This window comes from Thalassophryne amazonica, chromosome 13 (genome assembly GCF_902500255.1).
Source record: "Thalassophryne amazonica chromosome 13, fThaAma1.1, whole genome shotgun sequence".
In the NCBI taxonomy this organism is placed as follows: Eukaryota; Metazoa; Chordata; class Actinopteri; order Batrachoidiformes; family Batrachoididae; genus Thalassophryne; species Thalassophryne amazonica.
Window position 1 is genome coordinate 98230661 of NC_047115.1, and position 23028 is coordinate 98253688.

The 23028-nt window shown below is 45.0% G+C and overlaps 1 protein-coding gene across 2 annotated transcripts in view; it reads left to right on the forward strand.

Annotated features, from left to right (window-relative positions):
- si:dkey-191g9.5 (rap1 GTPase-GDP dissociation stimulator 1) overlaps window positions 1-23028 on the forward strand; it is an 86508-nt gene that overhangs the window by 39604 nt on the left and 23876 nt on the right. For both annotated transcript variants that reach the window (XM_034185077.1, XM_034185076.1), the window contains exons 7-11: window positions 5653-5796; window positions 7306-7437; window positions 14122-14256; window positions 14425-14550; window positions 21337-21476. In XM_034185077.1, the coding sequence (XP_034040968.1) occupies window positions 5653-5796; window positions 7306-7437; window positions 14122-14256; window positions 14425-14550; window positions 21337-21476 (677 nt within the window). The remainder of the gene's footprint in view (window positions 1-5652; window positions 5797-7305; window positions 7438-14121; window positions 14257-14424; window positions 14551-21336; window positions 21477-23028) is intronic.

Here is a 23028-nt window from a genome sequence, read left to right on the forward strand (position 1 = left end):
TGGATGGCATTACCCTGACCTCTAGTAATACTGTGAGAAATCTTGGAGTCATTTTTGATCAGGATATGTCATTCAATGCGCATATTAAACAAATATGTAGGACTGCTTTTTTGCATTTGTGCAATATCTGTTGTATGGCTGGGGGGGCCTGGCTGCCTTTTTGTTTCTGTCTTTTGTCCTGTCTTTTGTTTTTCCTTTCAGGTGGTGCGCATTTGGGACTGAGTGGCTGTGTAGCTGAGTTTATCAGGACCTCACCCTGATCACCTGAGGCTGATCACCTGCGGCTCGTCAGGACTCACAGCTGTGGTGCATCTACATGGATTGGAACATGGTGGCATTTAAGACTGGAGTACACAGTGTGTATTTGCCAGAGACTCGACCTTGTGACCAGACGGGTGAGATCATCGTCTCGGGAGCCATCTCATCATCAGTGGATGCAGAGAACGTCCAGGTTTGATGCATGGTCTGTGAAAGAGGAGGGGGTGAGGTCTCACGCTCGTCAGCACACTTCCTGAGGTACGTTAGATTTTGTGACTAACATTTATACAGTCAGTAAATGTGGTGTCCCTCACACCTTATTATATTGAGCTGTATGTTGGTCGTATAATCAGCTTCCTCTGCAGTGGAGTTTTGTGAACTGGGTGTTCCATGCCTGCAGGGTGGGAAGCTGATTAGTAATTAAGCCAGGAAGTGTTTGCTGTTTGTGCACCTTTGAGCGTTCTCTCTGTGTGTTGAGTGTGGACTCACATAATGATTCTGTTATTTGTCGGACGCAGCTCGGAGAACCGACCAGCGTTTGAAGGACCCAGTATGAAATAAGCAGAGCACGGTACAAAGGCTAACTGAATTTAATACATAACAGTGATACAAAAAATAACAAAAGAAAGTGCGGTCTGGCGTGGTGCGCTCCCAGCAGCGCTAACGGTCCGGAGCCAGAAGCTGTTCGGACCCAAGGACCCCGCCGACACCCCCCAGGTGGCCGCAACAAACCGAGTCTGTGAAAGAAGGAACCATTATGTGAGTCCACACTCTACACACAGAGAGAACACTTAAAGGTGTACAAACAGCAAACACTTTCTGGCTTGATTACTAATCAGCTTCCCAACCTGCAGGCATGGAACATCCAGTTCACAAAACTCCACTGCAGTGGAAGCCGATACATGACTAACATACAGCTCAATATAAAAAGGTGTGAGGGACACCACATTTACTGACTGTATAAATGTTAGTCACAAAATCTAACGTACCTCAGGAAGTGTGCTGACGAGCATGAGACCTCACCCCCTCCTCTTTCACAGACCGTGCATCAAACCCTGGACGTTCTCTGCATCCACTGATGATGAGATGGCTCCCGAGACGACGATCTCACCCGTCTGGTCACAAGGTCGAGTCTCTGGCAAATACACACTGTACACTCCAGTCTTAAATGCCACCATGTTCCAATCCATATAGATGCACCTCAGCTGTGAGTCCTGACGAGCCGCAGGTGATCAGGGTGAGGTCCTGATAACCTCAGCAACACAGCCACTCAGTCCCAAATGCAAGCCACCTGGAAGGAAAAACAAAAGACAGAAACAAAAAGGCAGCCAGGCCCCCCAGCCATACAACAGTACCCCACCCTCACGGGAAGCCTCCCGGCGACCACACAAACCTGGCCCAGGAGAAACACCCCCCTCCAGGGACCATGGCTGGAAACCGCATCTGCATTCGTCTTCCAACAGAATGGTTGATGTCCTTTCCTCTGGCTGCATCCTTGCCTTTGTTTCAGTCAGTCACTTAGCACAGGTGTGGCCAGGAGTTCTTAAATCTGTGCGGTCAGCCTTTATCCAACCATGTGCGGTCATTAGTCATAAAACAAAAAAGAAACACAAACAACCAAACCACCCCCCCCCCTCCCCAGGGGACCGTCCTATCAAACCCCGGGATGAGGAGAAAAGAAAAACCCCAAACTTAAGCTTACAAATAAAAGCGCTAAAACACCCCCCCCCCCCAAACGACATGTAGGGACCAACACCCCCCAGAGGACTTCCCGCCAGCTCCAGGAGTAATAACCACAGCCGAGGTCCCTCTGGGATCCAACGTCACCCACGGGGACTCCCAGCGCCTCCCAGAGGACCACTCGTCAACCCCAGGAGATGCCTCCCCTCACGACCAACGGACCCAGCCCCGGCCGTCTATGGCTAGATGGACCCACAGCCCTTTCCCCCCCAGAGGACACCACAGTCAAACCCTGAGGGCGGAAACTGGGGGAAAACACCCCCCCCCCCCCAGGTGCAGAGGTTACCTGGGAAACGCCCAGCATAACCACACTGCACCACTCCAGCAACGCCGACACTACGGCTCACACGGCTGGAGCCAGAGGAGAAGAGAGGGAACAAAAAGAAAATACCCCAAACCCCCCCCTCCCCTCCCGGGTGCAGAGGTTACCTGGGAAACGCCCAGCACAACCTAACTGCACCACTCCAGCAACGCCGACACTACGGCTCACACGGCTGGAGTCAGAGGAGAAGAGAGGGCATAACAAAAAACAAAACAAAAAAAAAAGAAAGAAAAAACAACAACCCAAATACCCCCCCCCATGACCCCCCAGGGGACCGTCCCATCAAACCCTGGGAGGTAAAACTGAAAAAAAAATAAAAAGAAAGACTAACAGACTGACATAAGGTTGCTCGGGTCCTTTTTTTTTTTTTTTTTTTTTTTTTTTTTGGCAGAACTGCAGGGTCACGACCCCAGACACTAAATAGTGAAAAACAAAAAATAAAATCCCACACAAAAACCAACTCAAAAAACACCCACACAAAATGAACTAACACAAAACAAATAAGTGATTTATACCGTCAAGCTCCAACAAATGGAACACAGCTGTTCCAACTTAAGAGCTTGACGGTAATGTGACTCAGTCACCAAAAGAGGGAGCCAAAGTGCTAAAAATGAAAAACCCCCTTTGGTAACTGAGAAAACAAACTCATGCTGCCTTTCTGTGAGCAGCACACAACCAAAAATGTGATTCAACTAAATAACACTGGAGCTGACACAACAGACGCAGTAGCTATCATTACCCGGGGAAACGGGGCTACGACTGTAACACAGGAAGCACCGCGACCCGTGCCACAGAGCTCCGCTGTGCGCGTTCACCCATTACAGACTCACTCCTGCAGCTCCCGTTCAAACCTCTTATCCGGTCGAAGTGCGACGTGAAGCCGTCGCCAGTCACACTCCACCACGACCCACGGATAAGGCACACACAGGAACACGGCTGCAAGAGAGCACGAATCAGTATTCAGTAATGGGTTCTCAAACACGCACCATCCGGGCGGAGAGCACCCGCAACTGATCTGGATAACTTCTGAACGTCTGCTGCCGCCTTCCCGGCGCGTTACCGTCTCTGCTACCGCTGGGTCCGTGCCACCATGTTCCAATCCATATAGATGCACCTCAGCTGTGAGTCCTGATGAGCCGCAGGTGATCAGGGTGAGGTCCTGATAACCTCAGCAACACAGCCACTCAGTCCCAAATGCAAGCCACCTGGAAGGAAAAACAAAAGACAGAAACAAAAAGGCAGCCAGGCCCCCCAGCCATACAACAGATTCCTTCTTTCACAGACTCGGTTTGTCGCGGCCACCTGGGGGGTGTCGGTGGGGTCCTTGGGTCCGGGTTGGTTCTGGCTCCGGACTGTTGGCGCTGCTGGGAGCGCACCGCAAAACCACCACGCCAGACCGCGCACTTTTATATTTTTTCACAGCACTGTTATGTTCATTAAACTCTGTTATCCTTTGTACCATGCTCTGCTTATTTTATACTGGGTCCTTCAAATGCTGGTCGGTTCTCCGGGCTGCGTCCGACACATAACAATATCTCTAAAATTAGAAAGGTCTTGTCTCAGAGTGATGCTGAAAAACTAATTCATGCATTTATTTCCTCTAGGCTGGACTATTGTAATTCATTATTATCAGGTTGTCCTAAAAGTTCCCTGAAAAGCCTTCAGTTAATTCAAAATGCTGCAGCTAGAGTACTGACAGGGACTAGAAGGAGAGAGCATATCTCACCCATATTGGCCTCTCTTCATTGGCTTCCTGTTAATTCTAGAATAGAATTTAAAATTCTTCTTCTTACTTATAAGGTTTTGAATAATCAGGTCCCATCTTATCTTAGGGACCTCATAGTAACATATCACCCCAATAGAGCGCTTCGCTCTCAGACTGCAGGCTTACTTGTAGTTCCTAGGGTTTGTAAGAGTAGAATGGGAGGCAGAGCCTTCAGCTTTCAGGCTCCTCTCCTGTGGAACCAGCTCCCAATTCAGATCAGGGAGACAGACACCCTCTCTACTTTTAAGATTAGGCTTAAAACTTTCCTTTTTGCTAAAGCTTATAGTTAGGGCTGGATCAGGTGACCCTGAACCATCCCTTAGTTATGCTGCTATAGACTTAGACTGCTGGGGGGTTCCCATGATGCACTGTTTCTTTCTCTTTTTGCTCTGTATGCACCACTCTGCATTTAATCATTAGTGATTGATCTCTGCTCCCCTCCACAGCATGTCTTTTTCCTGGTTCTCTCCCTCAGCCCCAACCAGTCCCAGCAGAAGACTGCCCCTCCCTGAGCCTGGTTCTGCTGGAGGTTTCTTCCTGTTAAAAGGGAGTTTTTCCTTCCCACTGTAGCCAAGTGCTTGCTCACAAGGGGTCGTTTTGACCGTTGGGGTTTTACATAATTATTGTATGGCTTTGCCTTACAATATAAAGCGCCTTGGGGCAACTGTTTGTTGTGATTTGGCGCTATATAAATAAAATTGATTTGATTTGATTTGATGTCCTCTGTCAACATGTCCTCTGTCAACACGTCCTCTCAGCATGTCTTCTGTCAACATGTCCTCTGTCAACACGTCCTCTGTCAGCATGTCCTCTGTCAATACGTCCTCTCAGCATGTCCTCTGCCAACATGTCCTCTGTCAACACGTCCTCTCAGCATGTCCTCTGCCAACATGTCCTCTGTCAACACATCCTCTCAGCATGTCTTCTGTCAACACATCCTCTGTCAACATGTCCTCTGTCAGCATGTCCTCTGTCAACACGTCCTCTCTCAGCATGTCCTCTGTCAACACGTCCTCTGTCAACATGTCCTCTGTCAACACGTCCTCTCTCAGCATGTCCTCTGTCAACACATCCTCTGTCAGCATGTCCTCTGTCAACACGTCCTCTGTCAACATGTCCTCTGTCAACACGTCCTCTGTCAACATGTCCTCTGTCAACACGTCCTCTCTCAGCATGTCCTCTGTCAACACATCCTCTGTCAGCATGTCCTCTGTCAACACGTCCTCTGTCAGCATGTCCTCTGTCAATACGTCCTCTCAGCATGTCCTCTGTCAACATGTCCTCTTTCAATACGTCCTCTCAGCATGTCCTCTGTCAACACGTCCTCTGTCAATACTTTCTCTATCAGCATGTCTTCTGTCAACACGTCCTCCTCTGAAGAAGTTTCGGTTAGTAACATTAATGAAGGTAACTTGGCAGACTCGTGTGGCCAAAAACGACAAATGCAGCATGTTTACTTTCTGATAGACAACAAACTGCACATGTGCAGAATCCTCCGTTTCTGTCAGTTAGCACGGTGATCGGGGGGCTGGAGTGGCAATAAAGTGTGTTTGTGCTGCTCCATCAGACACCTTGAAGCTGCAGTTTGCAGAGTCCGGAGTGCCGGAAGCTTTGTCTGAGATGATTGAGGGTCTGCAGGGAGGCTCTGACCCCCATGACCTCTGCAGCATCAAGATTGCTTCCAACCTCATTGTGTCCCTGCTGCTCGGAGGCAAGTACTATATGCACACACACACACACACACACACACACACACACACACACACACACACACACACACACACACACACACACACACACACACACACACACACACAGAGGTACTTATTATATCAGCAGAACCCGAGAGTCAAAACACAAGCTTCAGGACACCAGATCATCTGACCATAATGATCACTGGCATATGCATGTATCAACCCCCCCCCCCCCCCCCCCCCCACACACACACACAGAGGGCAAGTTTCTGCTATTAATAGAAATCATGTACCAACAACTTTTCCAAAATAGTCCTGGCTGTGTTCATCATGGTCATAAGCGTCCTAGTCAAACAAACCCTGAGGTCCACTACGCTGGTGATATGCAGCCAGGAGACACTCAACCGTTAACCCTGCCACACCGTCCACTATCTCAGTGGGAGACACACAACAGACTAGACTTACACATGAACTGTGGGGCAGTGCCAGATGTACAGCAGCAGTACGGAGAACCTTAGAAATACTGAAAGGACCAACAAAACAAGAAGCCAAGCTTTCACACTTTGCCCGGAAAGGAAGGTCCCATGTCGAAAGCCAGCCCCAGAGGGGTGTGAGTGGCACTGAGAACCTGCAGAACATCCTCCAAAATTTGGACACAAATTGGAGACCAAGAGCTGAGATAGTGCTGTGCAAATATAATGGCAAGAAGCTCCTGGTTGTCCATGTCATAATTTAATTCCAACAATTTCTGAGAGAAAAATGGACATGGGAGCATCTTGTTGTCTTCAGCAGACCATTGTGAGAGGACTACCTCCACTCCCACATCAGAAGAATCTACCTTGACCATGAATTGGAAGAATAGTTCTGGCATGGATAAAATGGGAGCAGAGGTGAACCAGGCCTTAAGTTCTTGAAATTCTCTGCAGAGGGAGACAAGACTAATTTAAAGTTAACTGATGTGAGTTTGCTCAATGGCACAACCAAGGTACTGTAATTATGGATGGACCTAGTTAGGGTTGGTGAAACCCAGGAACATTTGTAATTGTTTTCTGGTTTCAGGAACTGGCCGGTTCACCGCTAAAGTGACCTTAGATCCATTTCCACCGTACGGTTGGGGATCACAAACCCAAGAAGGGAGACAGTCGACTAGTGAAATTCACATTTCTTGGCTTTTTACAAAGAGTTGGTTATCTAACCATCTTATCAGGACTGTCCTAACATGATGATCCTGCTCAGGTCCAAATGTCTCTGGCACACCGGTGAGATCTGGGGGTTGGACTCTTGCTGCTGTGGGGACGTCCTTTTACAAAGGACTGGAGGAGTACAGACCTGAGCTCACTTGAATTTAAGTTGTTACAGCCCGTGGTTCTTTTTAACAGAGTTCACCAAATATTTTGAAAGTTTTGTGATTTAATGATATTTAAACATTTTTAAAAAATGATAAATTTTGACCCGTTCTCTGGCACAGTGAGGGGGGGTCAAGACCACAACAATCACCAAGTTTCCTGTGTGTGTGTGTGTCTCAGATGAGTCCATGCAGAAGTGTTTTGGTGAGGGTTCGGGTCGAGTGTACCAGGATGTTCTGTCGTGGCTCCAGAGCACCAACACCCAGCTGCAGCTGTCTGGAGCTCTGGCAATCGCCAACTTCGCCAGAAATGGTGAGAAACTCTACAAATAAAAGTGTCATTTACTTTTCACACACAACAAGACAGACAGGTAGTTCAAGTAGTGTAGTTCATTTGGTGAAGAGTTATGTTAGTTAAAGAGTGTTCATCATTGTCCCTCCTGTTTTTTTGTTTTGTTTTTTTTTCTGACTATCAAAAAGAGTTTTTTATTTTTTGGAACAGCACACTAGTCAAAAGCATCTTGCGTTTGATCTCTTCTGCCACCGTCTGTGTTGTTGTGTGTGAGAGTCAGTGACACGTCTTTGCAGCAGTCGGCAGGGTGCATGAAGACAAAAGCGCTGGCTTGTTTGTTTTAGGTTTGTGATCTCCTTTGCATTTACTCACAAGCCTCCGCGGTGCTTAAACGCGAAACTGGCTCATCAGTAGCTGACAGTCAATACTAAAAGTTAGATTTTTTTAGTGGTTTATCTGTTTGTTATAAAAGTTAACTTTTCAGTTAGAGAATTAGCGGCTATAGTTGTGTGATGGGGTCTCCGGTACCCCCCATTGTGGCCAATCTGTACATGGAGCGAGTGGAGAAGAGAGCCTTGGTGTCCTTCACGGGCATCTCTCCCAGTCACTAGTTCAGATATGCTGATGACACATGGATTAAAATCAAACAAAAGGAAGTGGAGGCCTTTACAGAGCACATCAACTCGGTGGACTCCAATATCAAGTTCACACGTGAGGACACCAGAAACAACCAGTGGTGGGCACAGTTCCAATAATCCGATAATTATCGAAGATAATATTTTCATTATCAGATTATCTTTTCAGATAACTTTGAAAACCATTATCAGACTAATTATCTTCCAATAAATTTTTGTCTGATAACTTTTAGACCAATAACATAGTAAACAAAGCTGAATAGCTACAAACATTTATAAAATTTTAAATCAGTTGAGCATCTACCTGTTAAATGTTTTATAGCAGATGTGAAGTTCTACCCTCTGCAAAACAGACGAGAGCTGCTTCTAGAAGAAACCGCTCTATATTCTGCAAGCAAAGAAGAACTGGTCACCAAAAACAAACAAACAAACAAACAAACAAACAAAAAAAAAAAAACGTATTTCTTTTAACCCCATACTGATATGACGGCAATATCACCCAAGTCATCCAGAGGCATACATTTTTAACTTATGGTTGAAATTTTAACCAAACTAATTTTGGACAAGTTATTTAAATTAACATCACGTGAAGTTTTATAAAGTGAAATGATCAGATATATGTTTTAGTTTTAAAGTAATGTGCTCATTTTTAAAGTTTTAGTGGGGGACATGCTGTGTCCAGGTGCATTATGGGTGAGAGGGTAATCTCAGTACATTCACGACATGAGAAATGCATTTGAGACACTCTAATCAGGACAACAGCATTAAACTCTAGTGCCTAAAACTCTTCTGAATATGTTCTCTGGGTTTATAGATGTTATTGTGTTTGCGTTTATTAAATTCCACACATCTTAAATGTAGCAGAGTAGCAGCAGACACAGATTATCTGGAATTTTGTTTTGGCAAGTCTCTACTGCCATCTTCTGGCCAGTAGTGTTCATGGCAGTATTCAAACTGAAACTGGGCTGATATTTTCAATCACTGTACTCAGTTCCAGCTCAAACTGTACCACAGAACCGCACGGTGTAAAAGTTCAGAGCGCACGATTTATGTTCTCACACACATTGTACGTTCAAAAACCACACATCGGACTCATGTTTCCAGAAGCAAAACGTAAACAGAAGCTTTTTTTTCAAACTTAATTTACAAAAACTGTCGATGGGAGACATCAAAGTTTAAAAAACAAAACAAAAAAAACATTATAAGACAGGTCTGCGGTGTTTGCACAGGCACAGTGCGAGAGGTGGTCGTGAGATGTTAAATGCAGCTCGTTACTCCATGTATACTAAACGATGCAGGACGTGCGATTAACCTGAAAGTTCTTGCACCAATGAAAAATCAACTGAAAAAGGGCCAAAACTCGCATTGGCACCAGTAGATCATGGCAGTGTTCTATTTATTTTGACACCGGTTATATCAGACGGTTGTCTAATTACAACTTGGCTTTTTTTTTTTTTTTTTTTTTTTTGAAATGCCTTTATTTTTTTACAAATAAAAAATGGAATATTTTACAAAAGGACATTTATCTGTAAACACCAACACGTGACCAGTGTTGCCACAGTTACTTTGAAAAACTAATCCAATTACTGATTACTCCTTGAAAAAGTAACTTAGTTACTTTACTGATTACTCAATTGTAAAAGTAACTTAGATTACTAGTTACTTTTTAGTTACTTTCCCCAGCTGCCGACAACAACCCACGTCAACATGACAATGATACCTGTTTTGCCAAAACTCACTTTATAGTCACCCTTTCTTGACTTCAATGAAAATAAATACTTGTTTTATAAAAAGTAAATAAAGACCTCTTTCTTGACCTCATATTTAACTGTTGACAGCACTGTAACAGTAAAACTTGCAATTTCAAACCTACATTGTTTATAAATGTAACTATTAAATTCTTTCTAAAATTTTTCTAACATTTAAATTCTCTCTAAACATTTTACTTGTCAAAATTATTATTATTATAAGTAGTATTAGTAGTTGTAGTAAAAAAAGGCTTCAAAACTGGACCGTTAATCCAAGGGTGTTGTGTGTGTGTGTGTGGGGGGGCACATCCTTGCCCCACACCCCCATTCCATCTGGATTCGCTCCTGCTTTGGCGTTTGAGCACAAAGAATGAATAACATTTATTTATGCAGAAAACATGACCAGATTTACAGGTAAGAAAGTTTTATTGTGTTTTCACATCATGTGGTCCTCAGAAAGAGAGTTTAGGTGCATTTGAGTGGAAAACAGTGTTAGTTGTTGACGCGTCGAGGAGGATCAGCTGTTTTTAGCGCACAGATACAAAGCGGCTCAGCTCAGAATTCTAAATAAAGGAGAAAAAAGCATAAAAATGTCTTTGTAAAGCTCAGTGCAGGTGTGCTGTTGTCACCACGCTTTAAGAGGTGACGACGAATCGTAGCTGCTGTAAAAAAAAACGCGGATGAAAAGCTCACAGCTCGCTTAAAGTGGGAAGTTCAGTCGAACCCCGACCTCCTGCCCACGGACCAAGTTTAATGCTGCTATCGACCCATAATGAAAAATAATAGTAACGCACAGTGACATGGAGAAGTAACTTTAATCTGATTACTGATTTGGAAAGATTAACGCGTTAGATTACTCGTTACTAAAAAAAGTGGTTTGAGTAACGCGTTGCTAAGTAACGCGTTACCGGCATCACTGCACATGACACACCTCACATTAACGTGTTGGTTTACATAACCAATCAGTGAGCAGAGGCACATTTTACCCAGAATGCCATCTGTCTGTGTTTGTTACAAAACTTAAGAATTAGTGCATTATTCAACATTAAAAGATATATGTTATATTTTAACTTTGCCCAAATGACAGAATTGACATTAATGGAGTTATTCTATCAGTATTCATTTTATTTATACACCAACCATAAGTCAGCATTGCTTTATTTTCCAAGACCTCAGCCTGACCGGAGCATTGTGATTGGGTAGAGAGCTGGGCTTTGTGGCTCCTCTCAGCTGCGTTTGTGCTGGAAGCCATGTAGTAAACTGGAGCTTCCAGCAGGGGGCAGGACACTCAAAGATAGAAGTGCTGACTCATTGTTTGGGTCTGTGGTCACCTTTGATGCTTTCAGAAGCGATTGTGGTGTTAAAACTCAAAATCAGCTTGCAATCCTGGAATTGATCAGTTATCTGTAACTTCCGATACATTTTTGGGTGGTTTATTGTTTTAACTTTATCAAAGATAACTTTTCAGTTATCTGATTATCTGTTATCAAAGTTAATTTTTTGGTTATCTGTGCCCCCCACTGGAAACAACCATTTAGCCTTCTTGGACTGTGATGTTACGATTGGAGAGAACAGGCAGCTCCAGACAGGGGTTTACAGAAAACCAACTCACACTGACCAATATCTGCTCCTTGGCTCAAACCACCCCCTTGAACACAAGCTCGGGGTGATCAGGACGCTTCAACACAGAGCCCTACAGGTGCTCACAACTGCAGAGGGAAGGGCTAAAGAACAACAACTTGTCCGGAAAGCCCTCACAGTATGTGGGTACCGACGATGGTCCCTGTATAAAGTGCAGAAGTTCCAAAGAACAAAGAGACCAGACAGACAGGAGATGGAGACAAGAAGATGAGGAGTCTCTCTCCCTTATTTCGCAGGAGTAGGGGAAAAACTACAGAGGATCTTCAGACAGCACAAAATCCCAGTTTACTTTAAACCTGTTAACACCTTGAGACAGAAATTAGTTCACCCTAAGGACAGGATCCCTAGTTACAAACAGAGCAATGTAGTGTATTCTATCAGATGTCAGGAAAACTGTAATGAACACTACATAGGTGAGACGAAGCAGCCGTTGCACAAAAGGCTATACTACCACCGCAGAGAGGGTGGTGGTGGACCTCAGTCTGCGGTTCATCTCCACCTTAAAGACACTAACCACACATTTGAGTACAAGGAAGTTAAAATCTTAGCCAGGGAAAATAAATGGTTTGAGAGAGGAGTGAAGGAAGCTTTGTATGTGAAACAGTTGAAACCCAGCCTTAACCGGGGAGGGGGTCTGAGACACGCTTTGTCCCCTGTTTACAATGGGGTACTCAGGTCAAAGCAGTTCCAGTCTTTTGTTCATGGTAATGAGTCATTCACATCATCAGGAGAGGCGTCAGTCCTATCGTTAGGTGGGACAGCTACCCTGTCATTAGGAGGGTGCTAACTAGAGCACAATAGGTGCTAATTAGAGCAATTGTTTAGTCACTAGCCAATAGCCATCTGCCTCTCGGTAGGAGGGGTCTGGTTAGGTTTAAAACTCCAGCTTTTGTGGCTTCTGTTATTCTTCTCTACAAGAGTCAAGACAAAAGTCAGACTACCAGAGCAAGAATTTTAGCTGAGGAAGCTTCTGCAATTTGAAGTGAAACGTCCTTGCATTACACAACCCAGTCCAGTCAAAGATTCAAGCTTCTCTACTATAAAAGAGTGAAGACATACTGAGAGTGAAGACATACTGAGAGTGACAACATACTGAGACCAATGATATACAGAGAGTGAAGACATACTGAGAGCGATGACATACTGAGAGCGAAGACATACTGAGAGCGACGACATGCTGAGAGTGACGACATACTGAGAGTGACGACATGCTGAGAGTGACGACATACTGAGAGTGACGACATACTGAGACCGATGATATAAAGAGAGTGAAGACATACTGAGAGTGACGACATACTGAGAGCGATGATATACAGAAAGCGACGACATACTGAGAGCGACGACATGCTGAGAGCGACGACATGCTGAGAGCGACGACATGCTGAGAGCGACGACATGCTGAGAGCGACGACATACTGAGAGCGACGACATACTGAGACCGACGACATACTGAGACCGACGACATACTGAGACCGACGACATACTGAGACCGACGACATACTGAGACCAACGACATGCTGAGAGCGAAGACATGCTGAGAACGAAGACATACTGAGAGTGACGACATGCTGAGAGCGAAGACATACTGAGAGCGAAGACATACTGAGAGCGACGACATACTGAGAGCGACGACATACTGAGAGCGAAAACATACTGGGAGCGAAAACATACTGGGAGTGACAACATACTGAGACTGATGATATACAGAGAGTGAAGACATACTGAGAGTGAAGGCATACTGAGAGCGACGACATACTGAGAGTGACGACATACTGAGAGCGAAAACATACCGGGAGTGACAACATACTGGGAATAACAACATACTGAGACCGATGATATACAGAGAGTGAAGACATACTGAGAGTGAAGGCATACTGAGAGCGACGACATACTGAGAGTGACGATATACAGAGAGTGAAGACATACTGGGAGTGACGATATACAGAGAGTGAAGACATACTGGGAGTGACGACATACTGAGAGTGAAGACATACTGGGAGCGATGACATACTGGGAGCGACGGCATACTGGGAGTGACGATATACAGAGAGTGAAGTCATACTGGGAGTGATGACATACTGAGAGTGATGACATACTGGGAGTGACGATATACAGAGAGTGAAGTCATACTGGGAGTGATGACATACTGAGAGTGATGACATACTGGGAGTGACGATATACAGAGAGTGAAGTCATACTGGGAGTGACGATATACAGAGAGTGAAGTCATACTGGGAGTGATGATATACAGAGAATGAAGTCATACTGGGAGTGACGACATACTGAGAGTGCCATTTGTACTTGCACGCAATTGTGCAATAATAAATACATAGGAATTCTTGTGCAGAGCTCTCAAATAAATAAGTACCAGGTCAATGGAGATGAGGTACTGAGAGCGATGACACAGTGAGAGGAGACATAATGAAATGTTGTGTAAATCATGTCAGAGGTTTTATCTGGTTTAGATTTAGAAATGTTTCTCTCTTGCTGACTTCCAAACTATGTCAGAAACAGATTCATTGAGAACATGCTGTGAAAGAATCTGTCGAGGGTCAGTTTGAAACATGCATAAAGGATGGCCCGTGTGTGTGTGTGTGTGTGTGTGTGTGTGTGTGTGTGTGTGTGTGGGTGTGTGTGTGTGTGTGTGTGTGTGTGTGTGTGTGTGTGTGTGTGTGTGTCAGACAGTAACTGTGTGAAGATGCTGGATCTGGGCGTGGTTCCTCACGTCCTGACCTTGTTGGAACAGCACGTCGATGAAGGAGATGTTTCTGTGCAACACGCTGGACTGAGCGCACTCAGGAACCTGGCAATTCCTGGTACCAATCACACACACACACACACACACACACGTATAAGTGGTTTACCGCGTCATCAGAGTTTGAAAACATTTTTCTGTCTGTTTTTTCATTTGAGCGCTCTGTCTCGCTCAGAAATAGACTGTGACATTACTTTTATTTTATTGCTTGGATTGTTTTTCATTTTAGTTCCAAATAAAGTGCGGATGCTGCAGGACGGCGTTACGGAGAGGATAAAGACTCTGATGCGCTCCGATATGCCGCCGGTTCAGTTCAAACTTCTTGGGACGCTGCGGATGATGGTGGATGGACAAGGTGTGTGTGTGTGTGTGTGTGTTTGTGTGTGTGTGAGCTTCATACACCAGGTTATTTCATCTTGAAATGTTGACATACGAGGTCTATTAGAAAAGTATCCGACCTTATTATTTTTTGCAAAAACCATATGGATTTGAATCACGTGTGATTGTGTCAGACAAGCTTGAACCCTCGTGCGCATGCGTGAGTTTTTTCACGCCTGTCGGTTGCGTCATTCACCTGTGGGCAGGCTTTGAGTGAGCACTGGTCCACCCCTCCCGTCGGAATTCGTTTGTCTGAGAACTTCCGGAGAGACTGGCGCTTTGCTTGATCAAAATTTCAATTCGTGTGTCGGCACCCAGCCGCTCATGGCGCGGCGCCACAGCAAAACACCTCCGTTGGAAGTCTCACAGGACAGGTTTGAACATGCCCAGCTGTTAAACAATTTCTCGGATACTCACTCGACTGAAAGCCATCGAAAACCGCCTGAATCTTACGAATGGTTATCAACACGGAGGTGTTTTTCTGTGGTGCCATGCAATGGGTGGCTGCGTGCCGACGCGCAAATCCGTCCGCACGTTTTTCATTACAAAATCTCCTTTAACAGTGGAATGTCTGGATAAACTGTTGATCCCGACCTCTTCTGAAACTTCTCTGCTCTCTCACAACGTCCTGGGTCAACAGAGGCTTAAATTTGGAAGTTTTCAGCTCAAAACAGGCTGACGACGGCGACTCAGGGCGTGGCGCGCCATCCGGCACCATGGGCTGTCCTTAAAGCGACAGTAACACTCCATAATCTCTCATCAGCCGTTAAAATTTTCACCGAAAACCATCTGAATTTCTCGAATGGTGTCCACTTGGATGTGCCTTACAGTTTCTGAAGAAATTTTGATCAAACAAAGCGCCAGTCTCTCAGGAAGTTCTCAGACAAAGGAATTCCGACGGGAGGGGTGGACCAGTGCTCACTCAAAGCCTGCCCACAGGCGAATGACGCAACCGACAAGCGTGAAAAAACTCACGCATGCGCACGAGGGTTCAAGCTTGTCTGATGTAATCGCACGTGATTCAAATCCATTGTTGGGAAGGTGTCGTAGCACGGACCCACAACAGGGGGCGCAAATGAACGGACAATGAGTAAGCCAAAAGGTAACAATTTAATGTTGTGATAATACACAACGAAATGTACAGTAATTTGCACAGTCAATAAACACCAGGTGACGTGTGGGCAGGCTCGAAGATAGAAGACCCCTGACGAGAGAGAAGCCGCGTCCCACACGGCTTCCACCACCAACGGTCTGAAGAACACCGGAGCCGCCAAGTCCCGAGTCCCCAGGTGGCCTCTGTCTTCGGCTGTCGACCCTGGTACTGCTGGCAGAAAGCAGAGATGTGATGTGTGAGTGTGAGTCCGCACACTCAGTAATTCGCAGTCCAAACACAGTTAGGAGGGAGCACCTCCACCTCCAATCACACACACTCGTGCAGCTCCTGGTCAACCACTTATCTGAGTTGGGGTGTGAGGCGAAGCCGTCACTGTCACACCAAACGCCAATCCTCCAGATAAGGAAACACTCCAGGAAAACGGCTGCAATAGAAGTTCAGGTTAAAAACACACAGTGTCAGTCAGCAGAGAAATTACCTTCAATCAATCAATCAATCAATCAATTTTTTTATATAGCGCCAAATCACAACAAACAGTTGCCCCAAGGCGCTTTATATTGCAAGGCAAGGCCATACAATAATTATGTAAAACCCCAACGGTCAAAACAACCCCCTGTGAGCAAGCACTTGGCTACAGTGGGAAGGAAAGACTCCCTTTTAACAGGAAGAAACCTCCAGGAGAACCAGGCTCAGGGAGGGGCAGTCTTCTGCTGGGACTGGTTGGGGCTGAGGGAGAGAACCAGGAAAAAGACATGCTGTGGAGGGGAGCAGAGATCGATCACTAATGATTAAATGCAGAGTGGTGCATACAGAGCAAAAAGAGAAAGAAACACTCAGTGCATCATGGGAACCCCCCAGCAGTCTACGTCTATAGCAGCATAACTAAGGGATGGTTCAGGGTCACCTGATCCAGCCCTAACTATAAGCTTTAGCAAAAAGGAAAGTTTTAAGCCTAATCTTAAAAGTAGAGAGGGTGTCTGTCTCCCTGATCTGAATTGGGAGCTGGTTCCACAGGAGAGGAGCCTGAAAGCTGAAGGCTCTGCCTCCCATTCTACTCTTACAAACCCTAGGAACTACAAGTAAGCCTGCAGTCTGAGAGCGAAGCGCTCTATTGGGGTGATCTGGTACTACGAGGTCCCTAAGATAAGATGGGACCTGATTATTCAAAACCTTATAAGTAAGAAGAATAATTTTAAATTCTATTCTAGAATTAACAGGAAGCCAATGAAGAGAGGCCAATATGGGTGAGATATGCTCTCTCCTTCTAGTCCCCGTCAGTACTCTAGCTGCAGCATTTTGAATTAACTGAAGGCTTTTTAGGGAACTTTTAGGACAACCTGATAATAATGAATTACAATAGTCCAGCCTAGAGGAAATAAATGCATGAATTAGTTTTTCAGCATCACTCTGAGACAAGACCTTTCTGATTTTAGAGATATTGCGTAAATGCAAAAAAAGCAGTCCTACATATTTGTTTAATATGCGCTTTGAATGACATATCCTGATCAAAAATAACTCCAAGATTTCTCACAGTATTACTAGAGGTCAGGGTAATGCCATCCAGAGTAAGGATCTGGTTAGACACCATGTTTCTAAGATTTGTGGGGCCAAGTACAATAGCTTCAGTTTTATCTGAGTTTAAAAGCAGGAAATTAGAGGTCATCCATGTCTTTATGTCTGTAAGACAATCCTGCAGTTTAGCTAATTGGTGTGTGTCCTCTGGCTTCATGGATAGATAAAGCTGGGTATCATCTGCGTAACAATGAAAATTTAAGCAATACCGTCTAATAATACTGCCTAAGGGAAGCATGTATAAAGTGAATAAAATTGGTCCTAGCACAGAACCTTGTGGAACTCCATAATTAACTTTAGTCTGTGAAGAAGATTCCCCATTTACATGAACAAATTGTAATCTATTAGACAAATATGATTCAAACCACCGCAGCGCAGTGCCTTTAATACCTATGGCATGCTCTAATCTCTGTAATAAAATTTTATGATCAACAGTATCAAAAGCAGCACTGAGGTCTAACAGAACAAGCACAGAGATGAGTCCACTGTCCGAGGCCATAAGAAGATCATTTGTAACCTTCACTAATGCTGTTTCTGTACTATGATGAATTCTAAAACCTGACTGAAACTCTTCAAATAGACCATTCCTCTGCAGATGATCAGTTAGCTGTTTTACAACTACCCTTTCAAGAATTTTTGAGAGAAAAGGAAGGTTGGAGATTGGCCTATAATTAGCTAAGATAGCTGGGTCAAGTGATGGCTTTTTAAGTAATGGTTTAATTACTGCCACCTTAAAAGCCTGTGGTACATAGCCAACTAATAAAGATAGATTGATCATATTTAAGATTGATCATATTTAAGATCGAAGCATTAAATAATGGTAGGGCTTCCTTGAGCAGTCTGGTAGGAATGGGGTCTAATAAACATGTTGATGGTTTGGATGAAGTAACTAATGAAAATAACTCAGACAGAACAATCGGAGAGAAAGAGTCTAACCAAATACCGGCATCACTGAAAGCAGCCAAAGATAACGATACGTCAGATCTAAGATATGATTAAAGTGGTGGGTGGACTCATTTACTTTTTGAGCAAAGCCAATAGAGTCTAATAATAGATTAAATGCAGTGTTGAGGCTGTCATTCTCAGCATCTGTGTGGATGTTAAAATCGCCCACTATAATTATCTTATCTGAGCTAAGCACTAAGTCAGACAAAAGGTCTGAAAATTCACAGAGAAACTCATAGTAACGACCAGGTGGACGATAGATAATAACAAATAAAACTGGTTTTTGGGACTTCCAATTTGGATGGACAAGACTAAGAGTCAAGCTTTCAAATGAATTAAAGCTCTGTCTGGGTCTTTGATTAATTAATAAGCTGGAATGGAAGATTGCTGCTAATCCTCCGCCTCGGCCCGTGCTACGAGCATTCTGACAGTTAGTGTGACTCGGGGGTGTTGACTCATTTAAACTAACATATTCATCCTGCTGTAACCAGGTTTCTGTAAGGCAGAATAAATCAATATGTTGATCAATTATTATATCATTTACCAACAGGGACTTAGAAGAGAGAGACCTAATGTTTAATAGACCACATTTAACTGTTTTAGTCTGTGGTGCAGTTGAAGGTGCTATATTATTTTTTCTTTTTGAATTTTTATGCTTAAATAGATGTTTGCTGGTTATTGGTGGTCTGGGAGCAGGCACCGTCTCTACGGGGATGGGGTAATGAGGGGATGGCAGGGGGAGAGAAGCTGCAGAGAGGTGTGTAAGACTACAACTCTGCTTCCTGGTCCCAACCCTGGATAGTCACGGTTTGGAGGATTTAAGAAAATTGGCCAGATTTCTAGAAATGAGAGCTGCTCCATCCAAAGTGGGATGGACGCCGTCTCTCCTAACAAGACCAGGTTTTCCCCAGAAGCTTTGCCAATTATCTATGAAGCCCACCTCATTTTTTGGACACCACTCAGACAGCCAGCAATTCAAGGGGAACATGCGGCTAAACATGTCACTCCCGGTCTGATTGGGGAGGGGCCCAGAGAAAACTACAGAGTCCGACATTGTTTTTGCAAAGTTACACACCGATTCAATGTTAATTTTAGTGACCTCCGATTGGCGTAACCGGGTGTCATTACTGCCGACGTGAATTACAATCTTACCAAATTTACGCTTAGCCTTAGCCAGCAGTTTCAAATTTCCTTCAATGTCGCCTGCTCTGGCCCCCGGAAGACAATTGACTATGATTGCTGGTGTCGCTAACTTCACATTTCTCAAAACAGAGTTGCCAATAACCAGAGTTTGATCCTCGGCAGGTGTGTCGTCGAGTGGGGAAAAACGGTTAGAAATGTGAACGGGTTGGCGGTGTACACGGGGCTTCTGTTTAGGGCTACGCTTCACCCAGTCGGCCTGCTTTCCCGGCTGCTCGGGATCTGCCAGGGGGTAACTAACGGTGGCTAAGCTACCTTGGTCCGCACCGACTACAGGGGCCTGGCTAGCTGTAGAATTTTCCACGGTGCGGAGCCGAGTCTCCAATTCGCCCAGCCTGGCCTCCAAAGCTACGAATAAGCTACACTTATTACAAGTACCATTACTGCTAAAGGAGGCCGAGGAATAACTAAACATTTCACACCCAGAGCAGAAAAGTGCGGGAGAGACAGGAGAAGCTGCCATGCTAAATCGGCTAAGAGCTAGTAGCTGCGCTAAGCTAGCGGATTCCTAAAAACACGCAAAGTGAATAATGTGTAAATAATTTAGAGGTGATTCAGCAGAAGGAGTGCTTTAGTTAAGGCACGTGAAGATTACACTGTGAAACAAATCGTTATCTAGTTAACTAGATCAATCTAACTGCGCAGATTAAACAGCTAACAGATACAGAAAAACACCGCTGTGCTCCGGAACAGGAAGTGATACAATACAGCAGTGAGAGCCAACCACCAGTAGAGGCCTTGTTACTGGTAGTCGATTTCTCGGCGAGGAGGTGGAGTTGCAGTCCGGCTTTTATGATGGTGATGATGATGAACGAGTGACAGCTGGTGCAGGGGATGAATGACAGCTGTCACTTCTTCTAGGTCTGGCGCCCTCTAGCGCTTGGAGCCCGCACTCCAAGCAGGGCACCCTCTGGTGGTGGTGGGCCAGCAGTACGTCCTCTTCAGCGGCCCACACAACATCCATATAGTTTTTGAAAAAATAAAAAGGTCGGTTTCTTTTCTCACAGACCTCGTATTTAATTTAAATTTATTTATACATTAAATCACAACATAATCAATTCATGCAGTGTTGAATTAAAATGTACCCAAAAACTAATTTAATCCAAAAGTGATAAGGTGATGCGGTGTTAGCTGGCGCGGTGTGCACTGCCTCCACAGCACCACGTCAGCCATCAGCTGAGTTGACAGTTGAGGCATCGGGGGAACAGAGAAGAGGTTTCACAGCTTCTCATAGCAACACGTCCAGGCTGTGGACCATCTGGTGATACGTTTCACCTCCTTTTTAAAATCCTTCTCCATTCACTATAAAGCTGAAAAACTGATGACTCAAGAGTCAAATGTTGCACAGTGTCACGCTCTTTGTCTTGTCTTGGTGGCTTCCCTCACTTGTCTGCTTCTCACTCGGTTGAACAATGCAGTGCACCTTACCACACCTTAACTAAAGCCACATGAAATATACAATGACGTGGCTAAAATTCATCTCTATTACCTGTGCGTAGAACGGGTAATATATATATACATATAATATAGAATAAATTCATTCTATAATCTGTGGACATAATGACGATGTGAGTTGGAACTGACACACACACTCATCTTCAACCAGTGTCACAGGGGGCTGGAGCCAATCCCAGCAGTCATAAGAGCGCGAGGCGGGGTTCACCCTGGACAGAACGCCAGTCTGCCGCAGGGCCAGCAAGTTGGAACTGATTTTTGTAAATATGGTTCCAGCAGGAGGTACCACAGTTAATCTGCACTAGTTCAGAAAAGCTACCGTGAATACTGATCGGGGATTCCTGTTAGCCACAGTTATGGAACCAAAGTCTGACCGATGTAAATGAGACTCATCAGTATGAGCCTGGACCCCATTTCACCTGTAATGTGTGTGTGTGTGTGTGTGTGTGTGTGTGTGTGTGTGTGTGTGTGTGTCAGCGGAGGCGGCCTTGGTGCTGGGGCAAGATGCTGCCCTGTTGGCTCGGGTTATGGAGTGGTGTGAAGCCAAAGACCATACAGGAGTCCGAGGAGAGGCCAGCCGCCTCCTAGCGGCGCTTATCCGACACAGCCGCAACCCCGTGAGTGGAATTTATTGTCACCATCTTATGTCAGCCTGCTGTGAGGTCACATGTCCCTGAACTGAGCAGGAACAACCAATGAGCTCTAGCAGTGACGTCCAGATATTGTTGATTTTAATAACTGTGTTGTTTAAACCAGTGGTCCTCAAACTAGTCGTCAAGAACCACAAAACCTGCAGGTGTCTGCTGGCACTTGATTGGCTGCACACCTGAATGAGACCGTCAGTGTGTGACACAGCCCGGACAGACGGAACCAGGTTCTCTGGTTCTTGAGGACCAGGTTGAGGACCACTGGTTTTGTGCAAAGTTGTGTGATCAGAATCAGCTTCGTTAGCCAAGAACGGTTAATGTTGCTATCGTGGGACTTTCATAGTAGTAGAAGATTTTGTCAGAATATGGGGGTTGGGGTGTCTCTTTGACGTGTGAGCCTGACGGGTCGTGGTGTGTGTGTGTGTGTGTGTGTGTGTGTGTGTGTGTGTGTGTGTGTGTGTGTGTGTGTGTGTGTGTGTGTGTGTGGGGTGTGGGGGGGGGGGTGTGTTGGTCTCTTGTAGATGGTTAGTTACAGTTGTGCTCATAACTTTACATACGCTGGCAGAATGTTTGTTTTTTGGGCTGTTTTTCAGAGAATATGAATGATAAAGCCTCGATTCCACCGAATAATAAGCCATGAATAATGAGCCACACACAGAGATTATTCAAAGAATGATCCACATTTTAATCTACGTATCCACGACTAAGGCGCCTCTATGTGCCTCTCTGTACCTCACATGTTCCAGGTATCAGCCTCTAGTGAGACACGACCAACCTGTCATTTGAGCCCCGTCCAGCCTCGAGTGGCTCGTGTCGCTGCATATGATCCACGTCAAGCCACATATGATCCATGTCGCGCCATGTAACGTGACAGCGCACGTTTAGGTATGGGTTTGGTCCAAACCTCCAGCCCTCCCACACTTGGTCCCTTTAAAGTATGAGTTTTCACTTCACAGCATCCATTCAAGATGTTGTCACATTTTTTAAATACAGTCCAAAAAAACACGCTACTGTACAGTCCGGCCGGTGTGCGCTGTGCGCCAGGCTGCTGTTCACCTGTGTTCCAGACTCATTAAATGCACCATACCAGGTAGAATCGAACCATGGGTTCCTGGACAGTCGCCTCTGCGCTTATTCTCACTGGCTTTATTTCTCCTGCAGCTTTACAGCCATTTTGACACTGTGATCCAACTTTTAACTTTGTGTTCATCCCTTAATGTCTGCAGAATCACTGTTGTGCGAGGTCATGTTCTGCGTAAAATGCTCATCTTGAGTGCAAGTCATTGCGTCAGCATGCACAGAGTGCACCTCATCTAATCAAATCAAAATCAAATCAAATCAATTTTATTTATATAGCACCAAATCACAACAAACAGTTGCCCCAAGGCGCTTTATATTGTAAGGCAAAAGCCATACAATAATTACAGAAAAACCCCAACGGTCAAAACGACCCCCTGTGAGCAAGCACTTGGCAACAGTGGGAAGGAAAAACTCCCTTTTAACAGGAAGAAACCTCCAGCAG